This window comes from Thalassophryne amazonica, chromosome 6 (genome assembly GCF_902500255.1).
Source record: "Thalassophryne amazonica chromosome 6, fThaAma1.1, whole genome shotgun sequence".
NCBI lineage: Eukaryota > Metazoa > Chordata > Actinopteri > Batrachoidiformes > Batrachoididae > Thalassophryne > Thalassophryne amazonica.
Window position 1 is genome coordinate 103,570,157 of NC_047108.1, and position 23,717 is coordinate 103,593,873.

General features: G+C 40.0%; 1 protein-coding gene across 1 annotated transcript in view; it reads left to right on the forward strand.

Moving 5' to 3' along the window:
- Positions 1-13,611, forward strand: part of LOC117511703 — a 30,512-nt gene extending 16,901 nt beyond the window's left edge. The window contains exons 4-5 of the mRNA XM_034171622.1: positions 11,654-11,802; positions 13,074-13,611. Of these exons, the coding sequence (XP_034027513.1) occupies positions 11,654-11,802; positions 13,074-13,124 (200 nt within the window). The 3' untranslated portion in view covers positions 13,125-13,611. The remainder of the gene's footprint in view (positions 1-11,653; positions 11,803-13,073) is intronic.
- The last annotated feature ends 10,106 nt before the right edge of the window (positions 13,612-23,717 follow it).

A 23,717-nucleotide genomic window follows, 5' to 3' on the forward strand; every position in this document is an offset into this window, starting at 1 on the left:
CATCTCTGTGCTTGTTCTGTTAGACCTCAGTGCTGCTTTTGATACTATTGACCATAAAATTTTATTACAGAGATTAGAGCATGCCATAGGTATTAAAGGCACTGCGCTGCGGTGGTTTGAATCATATTTATCTAATAGATTACAATTTGTTCATGTAAATGGGGAATCTTCTTCACAGACTAAGGTTAATTATGGAGTTCCACAAGGTTCTGTGCTAGGACCAATTTTATTCACTTTATACATGCTTCCCTTAGGCAGTATTATTAGACGGCATTGCTTAAATTTTCATTGTTACGCAGATGATACCCAGCTTTATCTATCCATGAAGCCAGAGGACACACACCAATTAGCTAAACTGCAGGATTGTCTTACAGACATAAAGACATGGATGACCTCTAATTTCCTGCTTTTAAACTCAGATAAAACTGAAGTTATTGTACTTGGCCCCACAAATCTTAGAAGCATGGTGTCTAACCAGATCGTTACTCTGGATGGCATTTCCCTGATCTCTAGTAATACTGTGAGAAATCTTGGAGTCATTTTTGATCAGGATATGTCATTCAAAGCGCATATTAAAGAAATATGTAGGACTGCTTTTTTGCATTTACGCAATATCTCTAAAATTAGAAAGGTCTTGTCTCAGAGTGATGCTGAAAAACTAATTCATGCATTTATTTCCTCTAGGCTGGACTATTGTAATTCATTATTATCAGGTTGTCCTAAAAGTTCCCTGAAAAGCCTTCAGTTTATTCAAAATGCTGCAGCTAGAGTACTAACGGGGACTAGAAGGAGAGAGCATATCTCACCCATATTGGCCTCTCTTCATTGGCTTCCTGTTAATTCTAGAATAGAATTTAAAATTCTTCTTCTTACTTATAAGGTTTTGAATAATCAGGTCCCATCTTATCTTAGGGACCTCATAGTACCATATCACCCCAATAGAGCGCTTCGCTCTCAGACTGCAGGCTTACTTGTAGTTGCTAGGGTTTGTAAGAGTAGAATGGGAGGCAGAGCCTTCAGCTTTCAGGCTCCTCTCCTGTGGAACCAGCTCCCAATTTAGATCAGGGAGACTGACACCCTCTCTACTTTTAAGATTAGGCTTAAAACTTTCCTTTTTGCTAAAGCTTATAGTTAGGGCTGGATCAGGTGACCCTGAACCATCCCTTAGTTATGCTGCTATAGACTTAGACTGCTGGGGGGTTCCCATGATGCACTGAGTGTTTCTTTCTCTTTTTGCTCTGTATGCACCACTCTGCATTTAATCATTAGTGATTGATCTCTGCTCCCCTCCACAGCATGTCTTTTTCCTGGTTCTCTCCCTCAGCCCCAACCAATCCCAGCAGAAGACTGCCCCTCCCTGAGCCTGGTTCTGCTGGAGGTTTCTTCCTGTTAAAAGGGAGTTTTTCCTTCCCACTGTCGCCAAGTGCTTGCTCACAGGGGGTCGTTTTGACCGTTGGGGTTTTTCCGTAATTATTGTATGGCTTTGCCTTACAATATAAAGCACCTTGGGGCAACTGTTTGTTGTGATTTGGCGCTATATAAATAAAATTGATTGATTTATTGATTGATTTATTTGCATATTGTATATGGTTTGAGGTTTGCAAAGATGACAGGGTGAAAATAATGTTTCAGAAGCAGCACAAACCATGAAAGGGCCTTTTCCATTCATCAAAAATGGACAGAAATCCTAGTTTTTCCCAGTAGCATTGCCACAATTTTATGGTTATTTTTATGTTCGCAACCCTGACACTTCACAAGCAGAATAGGTTGTCCACATTATGCATTTATTCTCCAACTTCCCTCCATCTATCCTCCTAAGTAGCCTATGTATAGTAACACATATGTGCCTGTAACTAAAGTTTGTCTTCAAGGCAGTTGTTGCATGTGTGGATGGGGGCTTTTTTTTTCTTTTTTTCTTTTTTTCTTTTTTTTTGCACATTATACAGATTACTGGGAAAGTGTGTGCACAGCTTGAGGTTTGCAAAGAAGACTGGGTGTGAGTTTCAACTTTACATGGGATAGATCATCGAATGGTGGCGTTTTTTCCACTGCAGCATCTTCAGCGTTCAGAGTAGGTGTGACAGCAGGTTGTGCAGCCTATAAAATAGGGTGCATTGTTTGAGTAATCAAATAATTAACAAATACATCTCAGATTCTGAAAAAACACACATTGAAAGGTTACCAGCTAACGAGCGAACCATCTGTTAACAAGTTCTTCATGGAGATGAATCGAACAGGTCTGACTACGAGCCCTCAGCACCTTTCATATTCAGGCGATACTGTAAGTTAAATGTTTATATATATAATAACCATATAATAAATTAATTATTAACCTCGCCTGCTCGGTCTGTATGGAGATAATTGCGTAATTTCATTGCTGTTGCACTCGTGTAATGACAGTGACAATAAATCTCATCTCAGATATCAGACCTCCGTGTTTCTCGCATGGACCTCGCTGACGCTCGGTTCATACTGACAACGCGTCGATCTGATATTTCCCTGTACAGACCTCACAGTCAGTTCATAATCCTTTATTATTTTACTATCTGAAATGTGCAGGAGGAGAAGGCGGTGGCATATTAATGTCTTGTTTTATGGAGAAGGTTCCAACAGATGGTGCACAAACCATGAAAGGGCCTTTACCGTTGATCAAAAATAGACAGAAATCCTAGTTTTTCCTAGTAGCACAGCCTCAGTTTTTATGGTTATCTTTATATTCGCCACCCTTGCAGTTCACGAGCAAACTACGCTTGAAACATCATGCATTTATTCTCCATCTGCGACATAGCCCAAACTAGAGAGATCCCTTCTACCTCTATACATTTGTATCAGTTCTTTTTCCTCTTCTTTCAGAACTGCACCACTGAATGCTTTGATTGTTTCATTGTCACACCAGCAGAAAATTTTAATGTAGCAGTTAACTGTCAACTGGCGCACTCCCTCACTGTATCGTTAAGGGGTGCTGGTGGCACCCCCAAACATCCTCCTAAACTGCCTACCCAGAAACCCCTATGTGCAAGTAACTAATGTTTTTCTTCAAATGTGATATTTGGAGTTTTAAGTCATTTTTGTATGTGTGGTTGTGGGGTATTGTCAATAAATATGTAATAATATTTACACTGCACAGACATAAAACCAAAGTTTAGAGCATTTATATTGAGAACATGAGACATTTTGAGATCTTTACCTTTGATTTCATGGACAGTTCTATTTTTGTTTTATCGGTGATGTATCTGCAGTATGATGAATGACAGACGGTTTCCTAAATCTTTACTTTCCAATACTGGACCAATGTACAATGATCAAATGTGAAAACTCATTGATAGCTGTTTGTTTTTAAAAGTTATTTGGTAAATAATTCTGAATCTGAATAGTTCAAGGGTCTAAAATCTTGATATTTATGAATTAAAATTCTCATATATTTGTTTTTTACACCTGTTTATAAGGGTCATGGAGTGGGTGGTGGTGGTGGTGGCGGGGGGTCTGGAGCCTATCCCAGCAGTCATAGGGCAAGATGCGTGGTACACCATGGACAGGACGCCAGTCAACATAGGACCGCATATAGACAGATAAACACATTCACACCTACGGCCAATTTAGAGTTTCCAGTTCACCTAAGCTGAGTGTCTTTGGAAGTGGAAGGAAGCCGGAGCACCCAGAGGGAATCCACACAAACACAGAGAGAACATGCAAACTCCACACAGAAAGGACCAGGTGGGAAGGGATCCTAGGAATTTCTTGCTGTGAGACAACATGCTAATCACTTAACCACCAACAAACAAATGGTACCGGCAACTAAAAATAATGTACAGATAGAAAATTATCCTGATGTTATTACTCGCAAGTGTAACTGGTTGGTAAGATTAGACTTTACTCATGTGACGAGCCTTGAGGCAGCTTTGTTGTGATTTGGTGCGATGCAAATGAAATAAATTGAATTGAATTAACTGGCGTTCCGTTATGGAGAATGTCCTTCCAGTGTGCAGCTGCAGCACAGCATTTTTCCCATCTCACTGCGCTTGGTGACATCAGCATCAATTTATCAACATACATATAGTCTTTTGTTCTTTCACATGAATAAAACATCCCTCTGTCAATTTAAATCCATGTTTTACTGATTACAGAGTCAAATTTGAACTCATAAGCATTCATGTATACATTCTCCATGCCGGGAATGTCAGGATCTGATGGTTTGTTTAGTTTTCTACTTTGTTGTTAGTCCGATTTGTTATTTTCCTTTTGGTTGTGTATTGCTTTTTTGTGTGTTCTTTTTCTTGTTGGGGTTTTTCAGCTTGGGTCTGTCTGCTGTTCTCTCTCTCTCTCTCTCTCTCTCTCTCTCTCTCTCTCTCTCTCTCTCTCTCTCTCTCTCTCTCTGGCCACGCCCCATTTCTGGTCCTTTCCATGCACACCTGTTCTAGATCTATTGATTGACACCTGGGGTTATATAAGCTCACTGGTTGTGTTTGTTCCTCGCCAGATTGATGTGCCTTGTGCCTTCTCTCCAGCTCTGTTTCATGTTCCATAGTCCTGCCTGCCTCATCGTGTTCTCGATCTCCTGCCCGTTTGTTCCGACCTTGCCTAAGCCTGATGATCATTGTACTGCTACTGTGTTTTTTGGACTGCCTTCCCGTGTACCGACCACTGTTCTCCTCACCACTAAAGCCTTTTTGCAACCAGAGCTGTTTGTGTGAGCCTCGCATTTGTGTCCTACCTAAACAGCCTGTCAGGGAAGTTTACTACTAAACAATAGAAACACATATTGACATAACTACTGACCAATACTTCAGAAGTAATACTTACTAGGTGTGCTAACTTTTTCAAATTGATCTTTCTGTCACCAAAGTAATATTTTGCGTCAGACTATATAGAGGTGCATCTAAAAAAATTGAATATTGTGGAAAAATGTTCCAGTCATTTTTTTATTTTAATTTTGATAATTACAGCCACCCTTTGACAGACTGGCGTCCTGTCCAGAGTGTACCCTGCTTCATGCCCTATGACTGCTGGGATAGGCCCCAGCCCCCTGTGACCCTTTGTTGGAGTCAGCAGGTGTGGAAAATGGATGGATGGATGGATGGATGGATGGATGGATGGATGAATAATTACAGCCTCCTGCTTCAAAAATAAATCAACAAAATAGAAGATGCATATTTCAAAAATATTACAATATTTTATTTCAAGTCACTTTTTGTACAGTATGAATCTGTCAAAAGCACGAATATCTCAAATCTGGTTCAATACACAACCACAATCATGGGGAAGACTGCTGACTTGAAGACATTCATGGACACCGTTGACAGGGAGGTTAAGCTACAGAAAGTCATTGTTGAAAGATCTGGCTGTTCAGAGTTCTGGGCCAAAGCATAGTCATGGAAAGGCGTCTGGAGGCAAGTGTGGACGGAAAAGATGCACAACCAACAGGGATGACTGCAGCCTTGAGAAAATTGTCAAGCAAAGCCGATTACAGAACTTGCCAAAGTAGAAGGGCTTGGTAGGAGTGGACTGAGGCTTGAGTCAGTGCATCAAGAGCCAATGCGCACGTGTCCAGGAAATGGGCTACATGTGTTGTATACCTGGTGCCAAGCCACTCATGAACCAGAGACACAGAAATGTCAGAAATGTCTTACTTGGGCTAAAGAGAAAAAGAACTGGGCCATTGCTCAGTCGTCCAAAGTCCTCTTTTCAGATTAAAGCAAATTTAGCATTTCATTTGGAAATCAAGGTCCCAGAGTCTGGAGAAGGAGTGGAGAGGCACAAATCCAAGCAGCTTGAAATTCAGTGTGAAGTTTCTACAGTCAGTGATGATTTGGCACCATGTTGTCTGCTGGTGTTGATCCACTGTGTTTTATCACATCTAATATCAACCTGGCCATCTACCAGGAGTTTTTAGAGCACTTCATGCTTCCATCTGCTGACAAGCCTCATGGAGTTGTTGATTTCCTTTTCCAGCAGGACTTGGCAGCTGCCCAGAGTGCCACAACTACGAGCAACAGATGTGCTGACCATCGTATTACTGTACTTGATTGCCATTATAGACAATCCCTCATATATTCTCTATGATGCCACGGGTAATATATTTGACAGGGGCTTTTATTTTGACACAGTAATTTCTCAGATTGTGGATCACTTCCTGTTCCTGCGAATAGTCATTTTTCAGTTATTCAAGGTGAAGGTCACATGTCAGCTCAGCTCCTCTGAAACTTTATCTTTCCATTTTGGTGTGGCATTGCAAGTAAGTACATTTATGTTGATTTACCTGTAGAAAGAAGTGATTAATGTATAGATAAATAGTTTAGTCAAACTTTGATGACAAATAAGTTAATTCATGTGGAAACAGTAATGCAGTTATTGTACTGGAAATGATGTGTGACTCAGCTAATGTTAGCATTCCTTTTTGTGAAGTACCATAGACCTAATTAGCATGGAAGCTAAGCTAACTATAGCATTTAGTTATGTATCTCTCCTACCTGTGTAGATATTTTGTAATACTCACCTTATTATTTGATACTTACCTGCTGTATTTGTATTTATTTCAGTTTTACCTTATTTTCAATAAACCTCGCTAACTACAAGACCTGCCTCTTCCTTGGGGGATTTGTTGAAGAGATGAGTTTAGCTGGCTGTTGGCTTTAAGAACAGTACATTCTCTATGGGGTATTGTCAAGGGGAAGATTAAAGACACCAGATTCAACAATCCAGATGACCTAAAGGCTGTTATCAAAGCAACCTGGATTTCCAGAACACCTCAGTAGTGCCACATTCTGATGGCACTGATGCAGAAGTTCATTCAAAAGAAGCCGCAACCAAGTACTGAGTGCATAAATTGACATACTTTTCAGAAGATAAACATTTGTATATTATAAATCCTTTAAAAAATGATCTGATGAAATATTCTAATATATTGAGATATGCGTTTTTATTTGTTTGAGCTGTAAGCTGTAATTATCAAAATTAAAATAAGAAAACTACCAACATTTTAGTTTCTATGTACTGAAACTAAAATATGTAAAAAAAATTCACTTTCTGAAATACCTGACAAAAATATTAAACTTTTTCATGATATTCCAATTTTAGTTTTTTTTTTTTTTTTTAGATGCACCTGTAGTTCAGTTTATACTGCTATGGAATGTTAGAATTCTCAACTCAGCATATGAGCTATTGCCAAATTTTACCAAATAAAAAGGGAGAAGCCACAGACAACCTGCGAACATAAAAGTTTGATTAATATTACACAAAGCTGCATGGGATAAAGAGCAGTGGCTGTATAATTAAAAGAGTGGGCTTGTGACCAGGAGATTCTTGGTTCAGTTCCCTGTAAGACAAAAAAAGAAAAAAAAATCATTAAAGGCAAAGACCTTAATCACCAAGTTACTCTTGTTGTGCAGTTGAGCACCTTTCAAGACTGTGTGTGTGTGTGTGTGTGTGTGTGTGTGTGTGTGTGTGTGTGTGTGTGTGTGTGTGTGTGTGTGTGTGTGTGTGTGTGTGTGTGTGTGTGTGTGTGTGTGTGTGTGTGTGTGTGTGTGTGTGTGTCCATTGAGGTTAAGGGCCCATTCACAGATAGTGAGAGGTTTGAACGAAGTGCACACTTAGTGCGCATGACGCAGGAATAGTGTACAAACCGTGTAATGTCATCCCTGTCACCAATACCTTGTACACCTGTTGCTACAACCTGTTGCACACCAGCGGCTGAAAGACAGCTGTACGAACCCATCACACCCTCTTGCGGCAAGTGCCGTCCAAATTCCAGGTGACACGCATGAACACCTAACACCACTCGCATGGCACATGGCAAATGTGTGGCCAGTCGCACTCTTGGCACGACAACAGACTGCAGACAATCACTGTCGTACTGCTGTGAAATTTGTCTAAGTTCCCCACGAGTGTGACATTGCAAACACACACACTGACGTGTGGATGTGTGCGCTCCACTGACGGGAGGCATGGCTTCCGACAGAAGCAGCTGTGGTGATCTGTCATTGTGGACATTCCATGGAGGTGACAAGCTGCAGCAAGCGAGCACATTTATGGAACGGACACTGACAGTCCCCCAGGTTTCAATTTATTTCAATTTATTTTCATTTATAAAGCACTAAATCACAACAAGGTTGCCTCAAGGCGCTTCACGCAAGTAAGGTCTAACCTTACCAAACCCCAGAGCAACAGTGGTAATGAAAAACTCCCTCTGAGGAAGAAACCTCAAGCAGACCAGACTCAAAGGGGTGACCCTCTGCTTGGGCCATGCTACTGACACAAATTACAAAACAATTCACAAAACGAACATACAGGAAATGTTGCCAGTGCACAGTTTGAAATGGACCGCCAGATCAGAACATGCAGTGTGCGATCTGACTGTCACGTCACCCACATGAGCTCTGTTCCACATGAAGTGGTGTTTGTGCTGTGGCGTGCCATCCACAAGACACACGTGTCGGGCAGAACACACATGTGACTGACTGGACGCACCTGACCAGTAGAGGTGGACATCAGAGCACACTGCTTCTCAATCGTCATTTCATGACTGTATGGCAGTGACCATGGGTCATCACCAGAGGAACAGACAGACCATATTTGTATTGCTTGCTTGATAAATGCAGTGTTTTTATATGGTGTGGGATTTAAAAACATTTTTGTAATACTTTCATGTCCTTCCTGATATGAGGCAGATTCCCCTGGCTTTCAAAGAACAGCTCTGTAGCGCAGTGGTAAAGTCTCTGACTGGGAACCAGAGGTTTTGAAAGGCTCGAGTTCGCATCTGGGGTGATGTGTTTTTTTTTGTTGTTGTTGTTTTTAATTACTCTACATAAGTGGTCCCACAGGTACCAACTGGTTTTTAATTCTTCCACATAAGCGGCACCATGTGCTGCACCTGGCACTGTTCCTGCTCGACGGACACTGGCACATGCACAAACTCTCGCACCAGGTTCGTGCATGGCTGCCCGTCGGCGCGCTGTTTCATGCGCTAATTTCAAACTGTTTCACGCTGTTTCGCCGTTTTCGTCCAAACTTCGCACTATGTGTGAAGGGGCCCTTAATGTCATTTCTGCTGTGACAAACCATCACTCTACATGCAAAACCACAAAAAGCACCCCCCCCCCCCCCCCCCACACACACACACACATATTTTCTTTTCCTCTGTGACATTTAGAGCAGTACTGTGTGTACACATTAACACAAACCTTGTATCTCTTTGATTTTAAAAATAGTTTTTCATTTAAAATTTGTGACAATCTCAGTAATTTTAGGACTTGTCAGAGGAACATACTCAGTACAGCATAGCGATCAACATCATTCAACAGGTGTTACCTCGTAAAAATTTCTACTAATTTGTTAGTAGAAAAAGAGTCTGTTGCTCTATAAAAAAGCCCTCCGTAAAGCTAGGACATCTTTCTACTCATCACTAATTGAAGAAAATAAGAACAACCCCAGGTTTCTTTTCAGCACTGTAGCCAGGCTGACAAAGAGTCAGAGCTCTATTGAGCTGAGTATTCCATTAACTTTAACTAGTAATGACTTCATGACTTTCTTTGCTAACAAAATTTTAACTATTAGAGAAAAAATTACTCATAACCATCCCAAAGACGTATCGTTATCTTTGGCTGCTTTCAGTGATGCCGGTATTTGGTTAGACTCTTTCTCTCCGATTGTTCTGTCTGAGTTATTTTCATTAGTTACTTCATCCAAACCATCAACATGTTTATTAGACCCCATTCCTACCAGGCTGCTCAAAGAAGCCCTACCATTATTTAATGCTTCGATCTTAAATATGATCAATCTATCTTTGTTAGTTGGCTATGTACCACAGGCTTTTAAGGTGGCAGTAATTAAACCATTACTTAAAAAGCCATCACTTGACCCAGCTATCTTAGCTAATTATAGGCCAATCTCCAACCTTCCTTTTCTCTCACAAATTCTTGAAAGGGTAGTTGTAAAACAGCTAACTGATCATCTGCAGAGGAATGGTCTATTTGAAGAGTTTCAGTCAGGTTTTAGAATTCATCATAGTACAGAAACAGCATTAGTGAAGGTTACAAATGATCTTCTTATGGCCTCGGACAGTGGACTCATCTCTGTGCTTGTTCTGTTAGACCTCAGTGCTGCTTTTGATACTGTTGACCATAAAATTTTATTACAGAGATTAGAGCATGCCATAGGTATTAAAGGCACTGCGCTGCGGTGGTTTGAATCATATTTGTCTAATAGATTACAATTTGTTCATGTAAATGGGGAATCTTCTTCACAGACTAAAGTTAATTATGGAGTTCCACAAGGTTCTGTGCTAGGACCAATTTTATTCACTTTATACATGCTTCCCTTAGGCAGTATTATTAGACAGTATTGCTTAAATTTTCATTGTTACGCAGATGATACCCAGCTTTATCTATCCATGAAGCCAGAGGACACACACCAATTAGCTAAACTGCAGGATTGTCTTACAGACATAAAGACATGGATGACCTCTAATTTCCTGCTTTTAAACTCAGATAAAACTGAAGTTATTGTACTTGGCCCCACAAATCTTAGAAACATGGTGTCTAACCAGATCCTTACTCTGGATGGCATTACCCTGACCTCTAGTAATACTGTGAGAAATCTTGGAGTCATTTTTGATCAGGATATGTCATTCAAAGCGCATATTAAACAAATATGTAGGACTGCTTTTTTGCTTTTACGCAATATCTCTAAAATCAGAAAGGTCTTGTCTCAGAGTGATGCTGAAAAACTAATTCATGCATTTATTTCCTCTAGGCTGGACTATTGTAATTCATTATTATCAGGTTGTCCTAAAAGTTCCCTAAAAAGCCTTCAGTTAATTAAAAATGCTGCAGCTAGAGTACTGACGGGGACTAGAAGGAGAGAGCATATCTCACCCATATTGGCCTCTCTTCATTGGCTTCCTGTTAATTCTAGAATAGAATTTAAAATTCTTCTTCTTACTTATAAGGTTTTGAATAATCAGGTCCCATCTTATCTTAGGGACCTCGTAGTACCATATCACCCCAATAGAGCGCTTCGCTCTCAGACTGCAGGCTTACTTGTAGTTCCTAGGGTTTGTAAGAGTAGAATGGGAGGCAGAGCCTTCAGCTTTCAGGCTCCTCTCCTGTGGAACCAGCTCCCAATTCAGATCAGGGAGACAGACACCCTCTCTACTTTTAAGATTAGGCTTAAAACTTTCCTTTTTGCTAAAGCTTATAGTTAGGGCTGGATCGGGTGACCCTGAACCATCCCTTAGTTATACTGCTATAGACGTAGACTGCTGGGGGGTTCCCATGATGCACTGTTTCTTTCTCTTTTTGCTCTGTATGCACCACTCTGCATTTAATCATTAGTGATCGATCTCTGCTCCCCTCCACAGCATGTCTTTTTCCTGGTTCTCTCCCTCAGCCCTAACCAGTCCCAGCAGAAGACTGTCCCTCCCTGAGCCTGGTTCTGCTGGAGGTTTCTTCCTGTTAAAAGGGAGTTTTTCCTTCCCACTGTAGCCAAGTGCTTGCTCACAGGGGGTCGTTTTGACCTTTGGGGTTTTACATAATTATTGTATGGCCTTGCCTTACAATATAAAGCGCCTTGGGGCAACTGTTTGTTGTGATTTGGCGCTATATAAAAAAATTGATTGATTGATTGATTAACTGATTATTTGTTCTCTTACTTTGTACAGAGTGTGTCAGCCAGACTCACGGGACACCAGTGACAGATGACCAGCTGAATATGACCACCAGCACAGAGGATGTGTCACTGATGTGGAGCTTGACAGGCTATGCGATAATGGGCCTCATAAAAATACTCTTATCTCTCATCAGCATAAAGGTAAATAAAATCTAATAATCAGGTCAGATGTCTGCAGATAGAGCAGCAGCTGCAGCACATGGGAGATGTAAGATAGTGTGAGCTTTAAAAATAATCATATGTGTGTGTGTGTGCCTGCACGTGTGTGTGTCTGTGTGCATGTGCCTCTGTGGTGCTGCTATTTTCCCCCCCCACTTTATTTGTTACACCTTTTGTTAATCTCCACATCAGTGAAAGCAGCAGGGTATTATTTTCACTGGCTTGTGTCTGTGGACAAGACAGCTCAAAATCTGTCTGACAAATTTCCTTCAAACTTGATGAGAATATTATTTTGACTGATATCTAGAGTTAATTAGATTTTGGAGTTGTTTGGTCAAAGCTCAAGCAAAATGTGGTCTGAAAAGCACCTTTTCATTTTTGTAGATCTAATAAATGGATCTGTTATGGTACTATCGGTCAACACCAGGACCCAGCTGGCAACCTAAAGCTCGCCAAGTTCATGTCTTTTCCATCTTGCATGCTGTGTTTATGATGTTCTTCACCAATAACATCAGCCCAACACAGAGAAGCAGTGAAGGTGTCAATGATGTCATGCTTGGTGCGCTCTGTGCCGCCTGCAGCTTCTGTTGAGTACAAATGCGTGCATGCACATCAGGAGAGTAGACTGATATTTTAGAATGTATATAACTTCAACTATGCGACCCGTCTCCCCCCTTGATTTTTCTTTTCGGTTCACCCAAATAAATTATTAATTGCTTTTGACTGTCCAATAGGTGTTATGATGACTTTAAACATATGCACTTCTAATTTTGTCAATCTCAGAGTAGACAAAACATCATACCCACCCCATCTATTATCATTATTGTTGCATAAATGTATTACCTGACTGCTGTCTAAAGTGAATTACCACAAAAATTCTACCATTTATACCCTGTGTTACTGCTTCTGAAACAAAGAGGTGTTGGTAGATTTGTTTTACTGAGACATCTGTCGCATCGTAAGTTGGGGTGGTCGTTGTTTCATCTGATTTTTGTTGAGCTCACTTATGCTCTGAGGTGTTTCTTCCTCTCGCAGCAGCTCTGCTCCAGTTTCAGCAGGTCTCTGTTTGTGTGTGTGTGTGCACGCTCCCCTCCCCACCCCAACCACCAAGACGGAGTGAGTTGGTGTATTTCCAGCTGAACACAGCGCTCCTGTTAACCATCACTTTTTAAAATGCTCTTCTTCTTCTTCTTCTTCTTCTTCTTCTTCTTCTTCTTCTTCTTCTTCTTCTTCTTCTTCTTCCTGTGTTTCAGGTTATTAAAAGTGTTCACACCAGGTCTTCAAAACGACAACTCAAGTGGTGACTTTCTAACAACTGACATCAGATGTAAATGGATGAGCAAATGCTGATTGTACATGATCAATTCAAAGTCAGTTTTCTTTTACATGCTTTCAAAGTGATTGATATTTGATTTTACCCAAAATGCCCACAAGCACTTTAAAAGGATGTCACTGTGCTGCATCAGACAATATGGGTTTTACTAGATCAGCCCACCTAGAACATAGACATGAGACAATGTCACACATAGAGAGGGAATGATTTTAAAAATAAGACATTCAAAACTGTCTCAGAGGTGTAAACACCATTTATCATCATATAGCATAAAACAGACGTGAGTACGGCCCCCTGCAACATGATTCTGAATGGCTTCAGATCTCTATAACTGCATTCATTTGACAAGTAGACTGTTTCCGCTTTTGAACAATCAAAAACAAATCATTTAGAACATTCATCATTTGCTATAGTCATTCATTCATTTGCTGTACTTTTGTATTCCAGTTAAGGTCACGGGGAGCTGCAGCTTTTCCTATTGACTTATATATATATATATATATATATATATATATATATATATACTCTCAACAAAAATATAAATGCAACACTTTTGGTTTTGCTCCCATTTTGTATGAGATGAACTCAAAGATCTAAAACTTTTTCCACATACACAATATCACCATTTCCCTCAAATATTGTTCACAAACCAGTCTAAATCTGTGATAGTGAGCACTTCTCCTTTGCTGAGATAATCCATCCCACCTCACAGGTGTGCCATATCAAGATGCTGATTAGACACCATGATTAGTGCACAGGTGTGCCTTAGACTGCCCACAATAAAAGGCCACTCTGAAAGGTGCAGTTTTATCACACAGCACAATGCCACAGATGTCGCAAGATTTGAGGGAGCGTGCAATTGACATGCTGACAGCAGGAATGTCAACCAGAGCTGTTGCTCGTGTATTGAATGTTCATTTCTCTACCATAAGCCGTCTCCAAAGGCGTTTCAGAGAATTTGGCAGTACATCCAACCAGCCTCACAACCGCAGACCACGTGTAACCACACCAGCCCAGGACCTCCACATCCAGCATGTTCACCTCCAAGATCGTCTGAGACCAGCCACTCGGACAGCTGCTGAAACAATCGGTTTGCATAACCAAAGAATTTCTGCACAAATTGTCAGAAACCGTCTCAGGGAAGCTCATCTGCATGCTCGTCGTCCTCATCGGGGTCTCGACCTGACTCCAGTTCGTCGTCGTAACCGACTTGAGTGGGCAAATGCTCACATTCGCTGGCGTTTGGCACGTTGGAGAGGTGTTCTCTTCACGGATGATGCGAAGGAGATGTGTTGCACTGCATGAGGCAAATGGTGGTCACACCAGATACTGACTGGTATCCCCCCCCAATAAAACAAAACTGCACCTTTCAGAGTGGCCTTTTATTGTGGGCAGTCTAAGGCACACCTGTGCACTAATCATGGTGTCTAATCAGCATCTTGATATGGCACACCTGTGAGGTGGGATGGATTATCTCAGCAAAGGAGAAGTGCTCACTATCACAGATTTCGACTGGTTTGTGAACAATATTTGAGGGAAATGGTGATATTGTGTATGTGGAAAAGGTTTTAGATCTTTGAGTTCATCTCATACAAAATGGGAGCAAAACAAAAAGTGTTGCGTTTATATTTTTGTTGAGTATATATACGTATCTGTGTGTGTAATCACTTTGAGTAGGTGGGATGAGTTCATCAGTGAAATCAACTGCTGGAGTCAGTGGCTGCAAAGAAAACCTGCACCCTCTTGGCCCATTCTGGAATACTTTGGACAACACTGCTGTAACAAGAAAATGTGGAAAAAGTGCAGCGCTGTAAATACTTTCTGGATGCATTGTAAATAAAAACAATGTTGTGCTGTATGTTAAATTTGCTTAGAGCAGCCTCTCTTCAAAAACAGTGATGGAAACAAAGGGTCCCGTCTCACTGGGTTGCGACTGCCTGCGAACGACAGTTGTGAGGGAAATCGCTTGATTTTGCGTAACGTTCGCTGGGTGGCACGCTTCCCTCCCTTCACTCACAGGGTGTTACCAGCGTCGCTCCTGGATTTTGAATTCTTCAAAGTTGGCAAGGTGACAAGGCTCCTCCCAGTATGCTCCCAAAGCTGTCGCTGGTGTCGTGTGATCCCCTATTGATGTTTCAAATCCCACAAAATCTCACAAAATCTCAGAGAGGTCGCTGTTCTGCGAGATGTCAACAACATTGAGATCTGCATTGAGATGTTCAGAAAATGCTGCAATTTAACTGCTGCACACGGACAACAGCATTAACATTGCAAGGTAAAACTCTTTGTATATTGTGCCTAAAACTCTCATGAATATATTTTCTAGGTTTTTAGATGTTGTTATTGTGTTTGTTTTATGTAAACATGCGAGAATCTCAAGTGATTTCTCCGTTATTTTCAAAGGGAATTGCTGTGAGCTGCGATTGCTTCCTGCTCATGTCATTCTGGTGGAAAGTGAAGTTTGCTCTTTAACACCCTGCTTCTTGTCCTTTACAACACTATTTGTGCTGTTTGTTGCAGAATTATATATATATATATGTATATATATAAAACGTCTGAAATTTTGTTTGCATTCATGAAGTTCCACGCAGGTTGAAGGTAGCAGACATGGAACATTTGGAATATTTGTTTTAGCAAGTGTTCAGGGGTCTCATGCATGCAGTCTCTTATAAATGTGATGAAAGGCATAAAAATTTACATGTTGGCAGTATAATGTTCGTTTGCAGTTGTCGTCATGCAGTTTCTCCATGTTGTTTTGACTGCAGCGCCTCTCTGCAAGGGATTATGTTTTATATGTCAATAGGGTGAAGTCCTATTGACTATTGGAGAGTCCCTCGCTGGGACTCTAATTTATGAGAGAACTGTGGGGGAGCTCAGCTGAAAGAGTTGCGGGGAAGCACACCACAATAGAGGAGATGATCAGGGAGGAAAAGTTGTTTCTGCAAGTGTCCGAGCTGCTGCCAGCCTGGCCGTAATTGCCGCGGACATCAGGACTTAAAGGTTCAGGTTCAGGTAACTTTAGTTGTACCCGTAGGTAGATTTGTCTTGCAGCAAACAGAAAACAGAAAAAAGGCGTCCATGTTAGTCAACACAACAACAATAAAAAACACTAAAAATTACTAACAAAGAACATACACAAAACAAGTTAACAAACACCACCAAGGACTCACAACCTTAAAACCACTAAAAAGATGGTCATCTTAAAACTAGTGTGCAAAGGGCAAATAAATAAGTATATAAATATCTAAATATAACCATATGCAAACCTACTAAGATTTGTTCAGTTGCACAATTGCTGCTGGGACAAAACTACTGTAGCGTTTTGTTCTACACCTTGGGACTCTAAACCTACGGCCAGAAGGTAAAAGCTGAAATTCATTAGCCAGGGGGTGGGAGTCATAAACTGTAATGCAGTTGGTTATCTGCTGTAATTGTTTAGTATACAGGGACTCTAAACTCAGCTGCGATTCACCAATCAACCGACTGGACCATTTAATGATCTGACTCAGTCTGTTCCTATCCTTCAATGTCAAACTGCCAAACCATGCCACCAAAGAAAAAGCTAAAACAGATTCAATAAAAGCACGATAAAATAGTGTTAACATGGTTCAGCCAATGTAAAAATACAACAGTTTCCTGAGACAGAACAAGCGCTGATGTCCCTTCCTACACACCGCCTCACAGTTTGCCTCAAACTTCAGCGAGTCATCAATAATAGTCCCAAGGTATTTATAAGTTTTCACAATTCCAACTGGTTGACCATTCATTGTTGTGTTGCCAGGTGTGCTACCATTCTTCCTAAAATCAATGACCATATCTTTAGTTTTAGATATATTAATCTGAAGATATGAGTCCTCACACCATTTAACAAAATGGTCAACTACAGGACCGTGGCTACTCTCGTTATCCCGCAGCAGACTGACAATCACTGTATCATCCGCGTATTTTAAAATAAACCTGTTTTTAAGTGCTCTGACACATACTGGTATAGAGAATAAATAACAGAGGTGAGAGCACACCCTTGTGGCGAGCCAGTAGAAGAACACACTGTGTTTGATAAAATCCCGTTCACTCTAACTTTCTGTGTTCTGTTTGTTAAAAAGTCTAAAATCCAACCCACGAGATTGTTACTTAATTTAAAATGTTCTAAAAGCCTTTGGGTTAAAATACAGGGTTGAATTGTATTAAAAGCTGAAGAGAAGTCAACAAATAAAAGCCGGGCATGACACCCGCTGCCCTCCAAATGCCTGAGAAGCAGATTAAGCAAAGTGAGTGTGGCGTCCTCCACTCCTCTATTAGGCCTGTAAGCAAATTGTAACGGATCGAGTGCATGCATAGTATTTTTTAGCATTACCAACAGTACCAATTTCTCAAAAATCTTCATCAAAATTGGTGTTAGAGCAACAGGCCTAAAATCATTCAAGGATGTAGGATTACTAGATTTAGGAACTGGGACCACAACAGCATCTTTCCACACTTTGGGGACATGCTGTGTTTCCAAGGACCAGTTAAAAATATAATAAAAAACTGGACTCAGCTCTTTTGGACAAGATTTAAGTAAATGGCCACAGATATTATCTGGACCATGACTCTTATTTACCTTTGTGCTAAGAAAATCTTTTTCTATATCCCATTGGTGAAGGGAGAAGTGTTGAGAGTCACGGAGCCTGAGACCAAGTTCCTGAGTTTCCTTACTAAAATCAGATATGTTAAAATGATTAAAAAAACAAGAGCATTAGCTAGTTCAATATCTGAGTTGAAGCCATTTAAAGTAATATTTGTGCTGCTTTCCATATTTTGGAGGCCTGCAATGGCCTTCATACTAGACCAAGCTGACCCAAGATTATGAGCAGCCATCCTCTTCTCCAACTCAGACTTATAGGTCTGTTTTGCTTTAAGAATCTCTATTTTAAGCTCTTTGGTAACTAAAAGAAGGCCCGAGTCTACTCCCTTTTTGAAGACCTCCTTCTTTTTCTTTATACAAGATTTCGCTGATTTAGTGACCCATGGTCTATTATTAGGATAAATTTTAACTTTCTTACAGGGAACAATCATGTCTCTACAAAAAGTGACATAAGAACATATAACATCAGTGAGTTCATCCAGGTTATCAGAGGACTGCTTAAACATGTCCCAGTCAGTACAGTCAAAACATTCCTGCAAACAATGCTCAGAATCAGCAGTCCAAACTTTAACCTCCTTGGTTTGTACTTTTCCCCTCTTTAAAACAGTCTTGTAGGTTGGCAGAAGATGCACACAATTATGATCTGCAAAACCCAACAGAGGAAGAGGGAGTGATTTAAAAGCGTCTTTAATTGACCCATAACATAAATCCAAAGTCTTGCCACGCCTGGTTGGGCAGGTAACATATTGATAGAAGTTTGTTAGGGTTTTTTCCAAGGAGACTTGATTAAAATCTCCCAAAATAAAATTCGGGGCATCAGGTGAAATGGACTGCAATTTTTGAACAACATTAAAAACAGTACTAGAAGCACAGGCAGCATTTGCCTTTGGGTGAATGTATAGTACTGTTATAAAAAGTTGTGGGAATTCACAAGACAGATAAAAAGGACGCAATGACACAGATAAAAGTTCAACATCTGGTGTGCAGATTTTCTCTCTGACAGTCACAGAGGTGCAGTATTGTTTGTTGACATACAAACATACCCCACCTCCTTGCGTTTTTCCCGTCACTTCAGTCTGACGATCATTACGCATATATTATTAATTAATATTTTTATTTATTTTTTAATTGAGCAGCACAAGTCTGGGAGCACACAGCGCTGTGCCATTTGTAATCTTTTTTTTAATCTGGAGTGCTCTCTCTCTCTCTCTCTCTCTCTCTCTCTTCCTCCCCCGTATCTCTCTCTCCCCCCCATATCTCTCTGTCTCTCTCTGAGGACGTGCGGTGGGAGTTCTTTGATGTGCTTGTGAGAAATGCACGATCAGTGAGGAAATGTGACATCATGTTTTCATTAAACGGTACACTCTGCTCAAATCCAGCTCCCACAGTGCACATATATGTTTTTAAACCGGGAAAATCTTTCTGCTGAATACCTTGCTGTGGAAATGTGACAATATCTGTCCATCAGAGCTAAAGTGCAGGCAGATGGAGGAGGATGTATCTATGCCAAATCATCACCTCAGATGTGCTGTAGAGACCCTGAGTCAAAAAATGAGGGAACAACAAAGGGGACTTACTGTTACTGTGTGAAATAAATCAAATCAAAGGACGCACACTGCCGAAGCTCTGCTGGACATTGCTGCGTCAAGGAGAAGAGGCTGGTCCAGTGAATGGACGAGCACTGTGTACAGATCTCTGAGCGGAGGACAAAAGGATCATGTAAATGGGGGATTATATATCCAGCAGAGACATCATTATTTTATTTTACCATTGCTGCGGGGAATTTCCATAGTCTATTTACATGGATAATAGCAGGATAATAAGAGCTGAACACTTTGTGCACAAACATGTCATTCTTGTTCAGCTGCAAGTGGCCATGTCAGTGAGATACTAACTGCAGGGATTAAAGTTCTCCATCACTACATGGAATTTTGGCAGCCCAACTGATTAAAATTCCATGACAGGGCTAGACAGTAACACTTGCCCACTCAGCACTGGCGGTTGAATGGTGCTGTCATATTAGTGCTTCACATCCCTCACTTGTCTGACATGGCAAATTAATTTTCAGCTGCATTTAGAATTAAATCTGGTGAAAAATCACCATATTTCAGTGACGTTCCTGTAGCAGCAGAAGCGTTTTTCTGATAGACAGTTTTAGGATAAATTAACCCGATTCTCTAATTCTCCATGTACCTCCTCTGTCGTCTCTGTGTGGTTTCAGAGTCAACTGACACACACAACTCTCTCTCTCTCTCTCTCTCTCTGTGAAGCAAAAGCAGCTGCACTTGGTCTCAAATTTCAGAGCAAAGTTGAACAAAGAGAAAAAGTCTGAAAAACAAAGCAGTGACTGAAAGAATAAACCCTCTAGTGTCCGTAACTGCTGCTACATTCAGAAATTAACAATTTATTTTACAGATATTTCCTTCCCTGTTCCATGTGTTGGAGGCATGACAGAGAGGAGGGGTGTTCATGTTATGTCCATCCAACATTAATGTTATTAATCTTTTAAACATCATTTATGACCTTTGCATAACATGAAATTAAATTAAATACAACAAAATAACTAAATATGACATTTGCATAATATTTAACTTAAATTCCTATATGTTGTGGCTTTTACTACAGTGTTTTCAGATGGTTTGAGTGTGAGGACACTGGCATTTTGAACAAAAGGAGATTTTGGCCTTGTCCACACTGTAAATGCATGACAACATTGCACTGAGTGATGCATAATCAAAAACAAGTTTAAATGGTCATGGCTGGAGGAAAAGGACAAACTCAGAGATTATTTCTGGGATTATGTGAAGAAGATGAATGATTCTGGTGTCATGAGCACTTGAAGTACACTTCATATGGAAAGCTGTGCCTCCGTGAAGACACCAAAATGGGAAACACAAAGGAGCCCAAAAGTCCGTGCTGTCACCAAAACAACTTCCAATGATGTTTCTTGCCGCAAAGGTGGCCATCAATGGTCAGTTATTTGTAAAAATTAATTGATTCTTGGGAAAAAACATTATTTCCTGAATTTCTTTTGTTCATGAAGTGATATTGGGTTTTTGCTGAAAGATGGACCATTTGTTTTCCATGTGTTGACGCTGGTGCTTAAAAAACAGTGGCCCACTCGATTTTACTGTGAGCAACCTGGAAATGACAATGAAACAGTTAAATTCTGTGTTGATTTGGGTCACCAAGTGGTTCAGGTGTCATCTTGCCTCAATAATATCTTACTTCAATCTAAGCTGTTTTGTTGTCACTGATGCATGATAAAACAGCACTGGCATGCAATTTTAAAACTGGTTGTTTTACCTCATATCATCTCGATACTCAGTGTTTTGATTCTACACAGCTATCAGTGGCAAATTTAGTGTACTATTGAATATCAATTCAAATAAGTGTAATTGAATATTGTTCAATCATTTTACCTTGCATTGCTGTGCAGTTTCAGATTTTGCATAACTGTGCTCAAGCTGTGGCTTGACTTGTGTCATGAATGGAAAGTTGTTGTAATGGAAATAATTACAATTTTTTTTTTCTTGCCACAACCCTCAATCAGTGTAAATATGTAAAATACAAATAAATAAATAAAATAAATTTTAAAAAATGAGCAAATATGTACTTTTTGTTCTATTCATTCTTAAAATTGTACTCAAAATATACCATTTGGTCTCTTATCTTCAAAAAATGTTCCCAGACTTCGACCTATGGGAGGGGACATTCTCCTCCCACAGCCTCCCCAGCGTTGGTGCTCACAGTTCCACAGTTTCAGATTTTTTTTTTTTTTTACTTCACCATATTTACATGTCTGGAATAAGAGAAAATTGGTCATTTTCATTTTTTTTTCTGTTTGCCAGTGATTTTATTTTTTATTAGCCGATTCTAAATATGAAGAGAAGATCAAACCATTTTTAAAATTTCTGCCCATCCTTTTTTGACCAGGAAAAAGAAACACAGCTGGGATTCAATCTTTTGTATTTTGAAAGATTTCTGCTGATTCTGATTGTTTTCTTAGCTGTCTCCACCTTGTTTTACCTTAAATAGTAGGATGCGATCGCAAAAGGTTTTTTATAAAACGGTAGATGGTGAACAGCTTATGATTTGGCCATTTAAAAAACAAAATTCAGTCACAAGATTTTTATTTTTTACTTTTGCTTTAATCCCTGCAACCCTGACATTGTCGCTCGTTCGCATATTTGATCGTTCATCCACATATCCAACTGCTCTCCAACAGTTGCACCCAGTGACATAGGACCCAAAGCAGACAAGTGAGGGAAGCTTCCAAGACACAGCTGGAACTCTGGAGGAGTTACAAGCTTCTGCTGTATCTTGTATACTTCATCTGATCATAATACGTTTGTATTAAACTTTGCATTGTAATTGATCTGAACCCTGCTGTACTAATGGTGCTGTGATATAATGTCAAGCAATAAATTTAGCATGAACTCTCAATTTACAACTTATTTGTGTTGTTTTTAAATGCTGAAAAACATCATTTAAAACTAACTTTCATTTTAGGAATTCTGCAGGTTCATTATGAGTGTCATGTTCTTGTGAAATTATCCTTTCTTCTTTTTTGTCTGTTTAATTCCTGATGTGAGTCCAGTAAAACTGAATGCATATCTGATACATGAAGTGTGCGGTTGGAGTATGAAAAGACTGTTTACAGTTTTACATACAGACACCCACTGATCATCAAAAAGTTAAGCTGGTTTAGGAAGTACAATTTGTAAGTCACTGTTTTTGTAAATGCTGAGGGGATGTCTAAAAAGAAAAAAAGAAAAATGTACACACATCATCTACTGGCAGTACAACAGTACCACAAATCATACCAAAGAAATGATCGAATGAATAATCAACTGGTTTACAGCTGTGTAAGAAAAATGTCTTTGGGGAAAATCCAAACAAACTAAAAAATTCACCTGTCCTCCAGCAGGTCCTGTAGAGATCTATAGTGTCATCATAAATAGTTTCACATATAAATAAAGAAATCACTTGGAAGGCCATTTGAGGCCTGTAGGACAAACTTACACTATGCAGTCAGACATTTTCCTTCATATTGTACAAAGTTGCAGTTCATCACAATTGGTCAAATCTGAGGAATAAATTCTACTTTGAACTTTTATCCAAAATCTTCATATTGAGAAAATGTAGAGATGGATTGACCATTGATATGCATCTAGTTACAGGAGACACTGGGAGATCTGTTTTCCTCTAAATGTGATAACTGTAAATATATTTGCCATATGCATATGGTGAAGAATCTGTTAATATGATCTCAGACTGTTGTGCTATCTTGGATCTGATCTTCTCTGCCCCCCACCCCCCGTTTCTCAAATCCCGGCCACCATCTTTTGTAACACATTCACGAAATCTTAAAAGCACATCACTGCAGATTTAAAATCCTTAAGGACAGACTGGTGAGTTTGTCCACATTTTATTCTCCATGATGTTTATCCTGGACTGAATTTTCTGTCAAGCATTTACCAAAAGGTAAATGTATTTTGAGTGCTGTATGGAAGCAGAATCTCTGAGTGTTTCACACTGAATGCTGGCGTTCCTCAGGGATGTGTTCTGTTCAATGCTTGCATGGACTGGGTGTTTGGTCAGGTTGTGGGAACCCGTGGCTCAGGTGCTTTTGTTGGTGAGGAAAGTTTAAGTGTCCTTGACTTCATGGACGATGCAGTGATCTTTGCGGAATCAATGGATTAATAAATGTTATAGTTCTGACTGTGTTGAACACTTGGTCTTCAAAGTAAAGATCAAACAAAGCAACTCTACAACATTTCGTCACAGATTGTCCAAACTACACCTTGTTGGAATCCCTGTGATCAGACAAATAATGTGGTACATTTTTCGATATGAATGGCACATTTTAAATGTTGATGCCTTTCTAATCTCTCTTTGACCCCGACATGGATCCAGCTGCCACCCTGGGACGGCCAC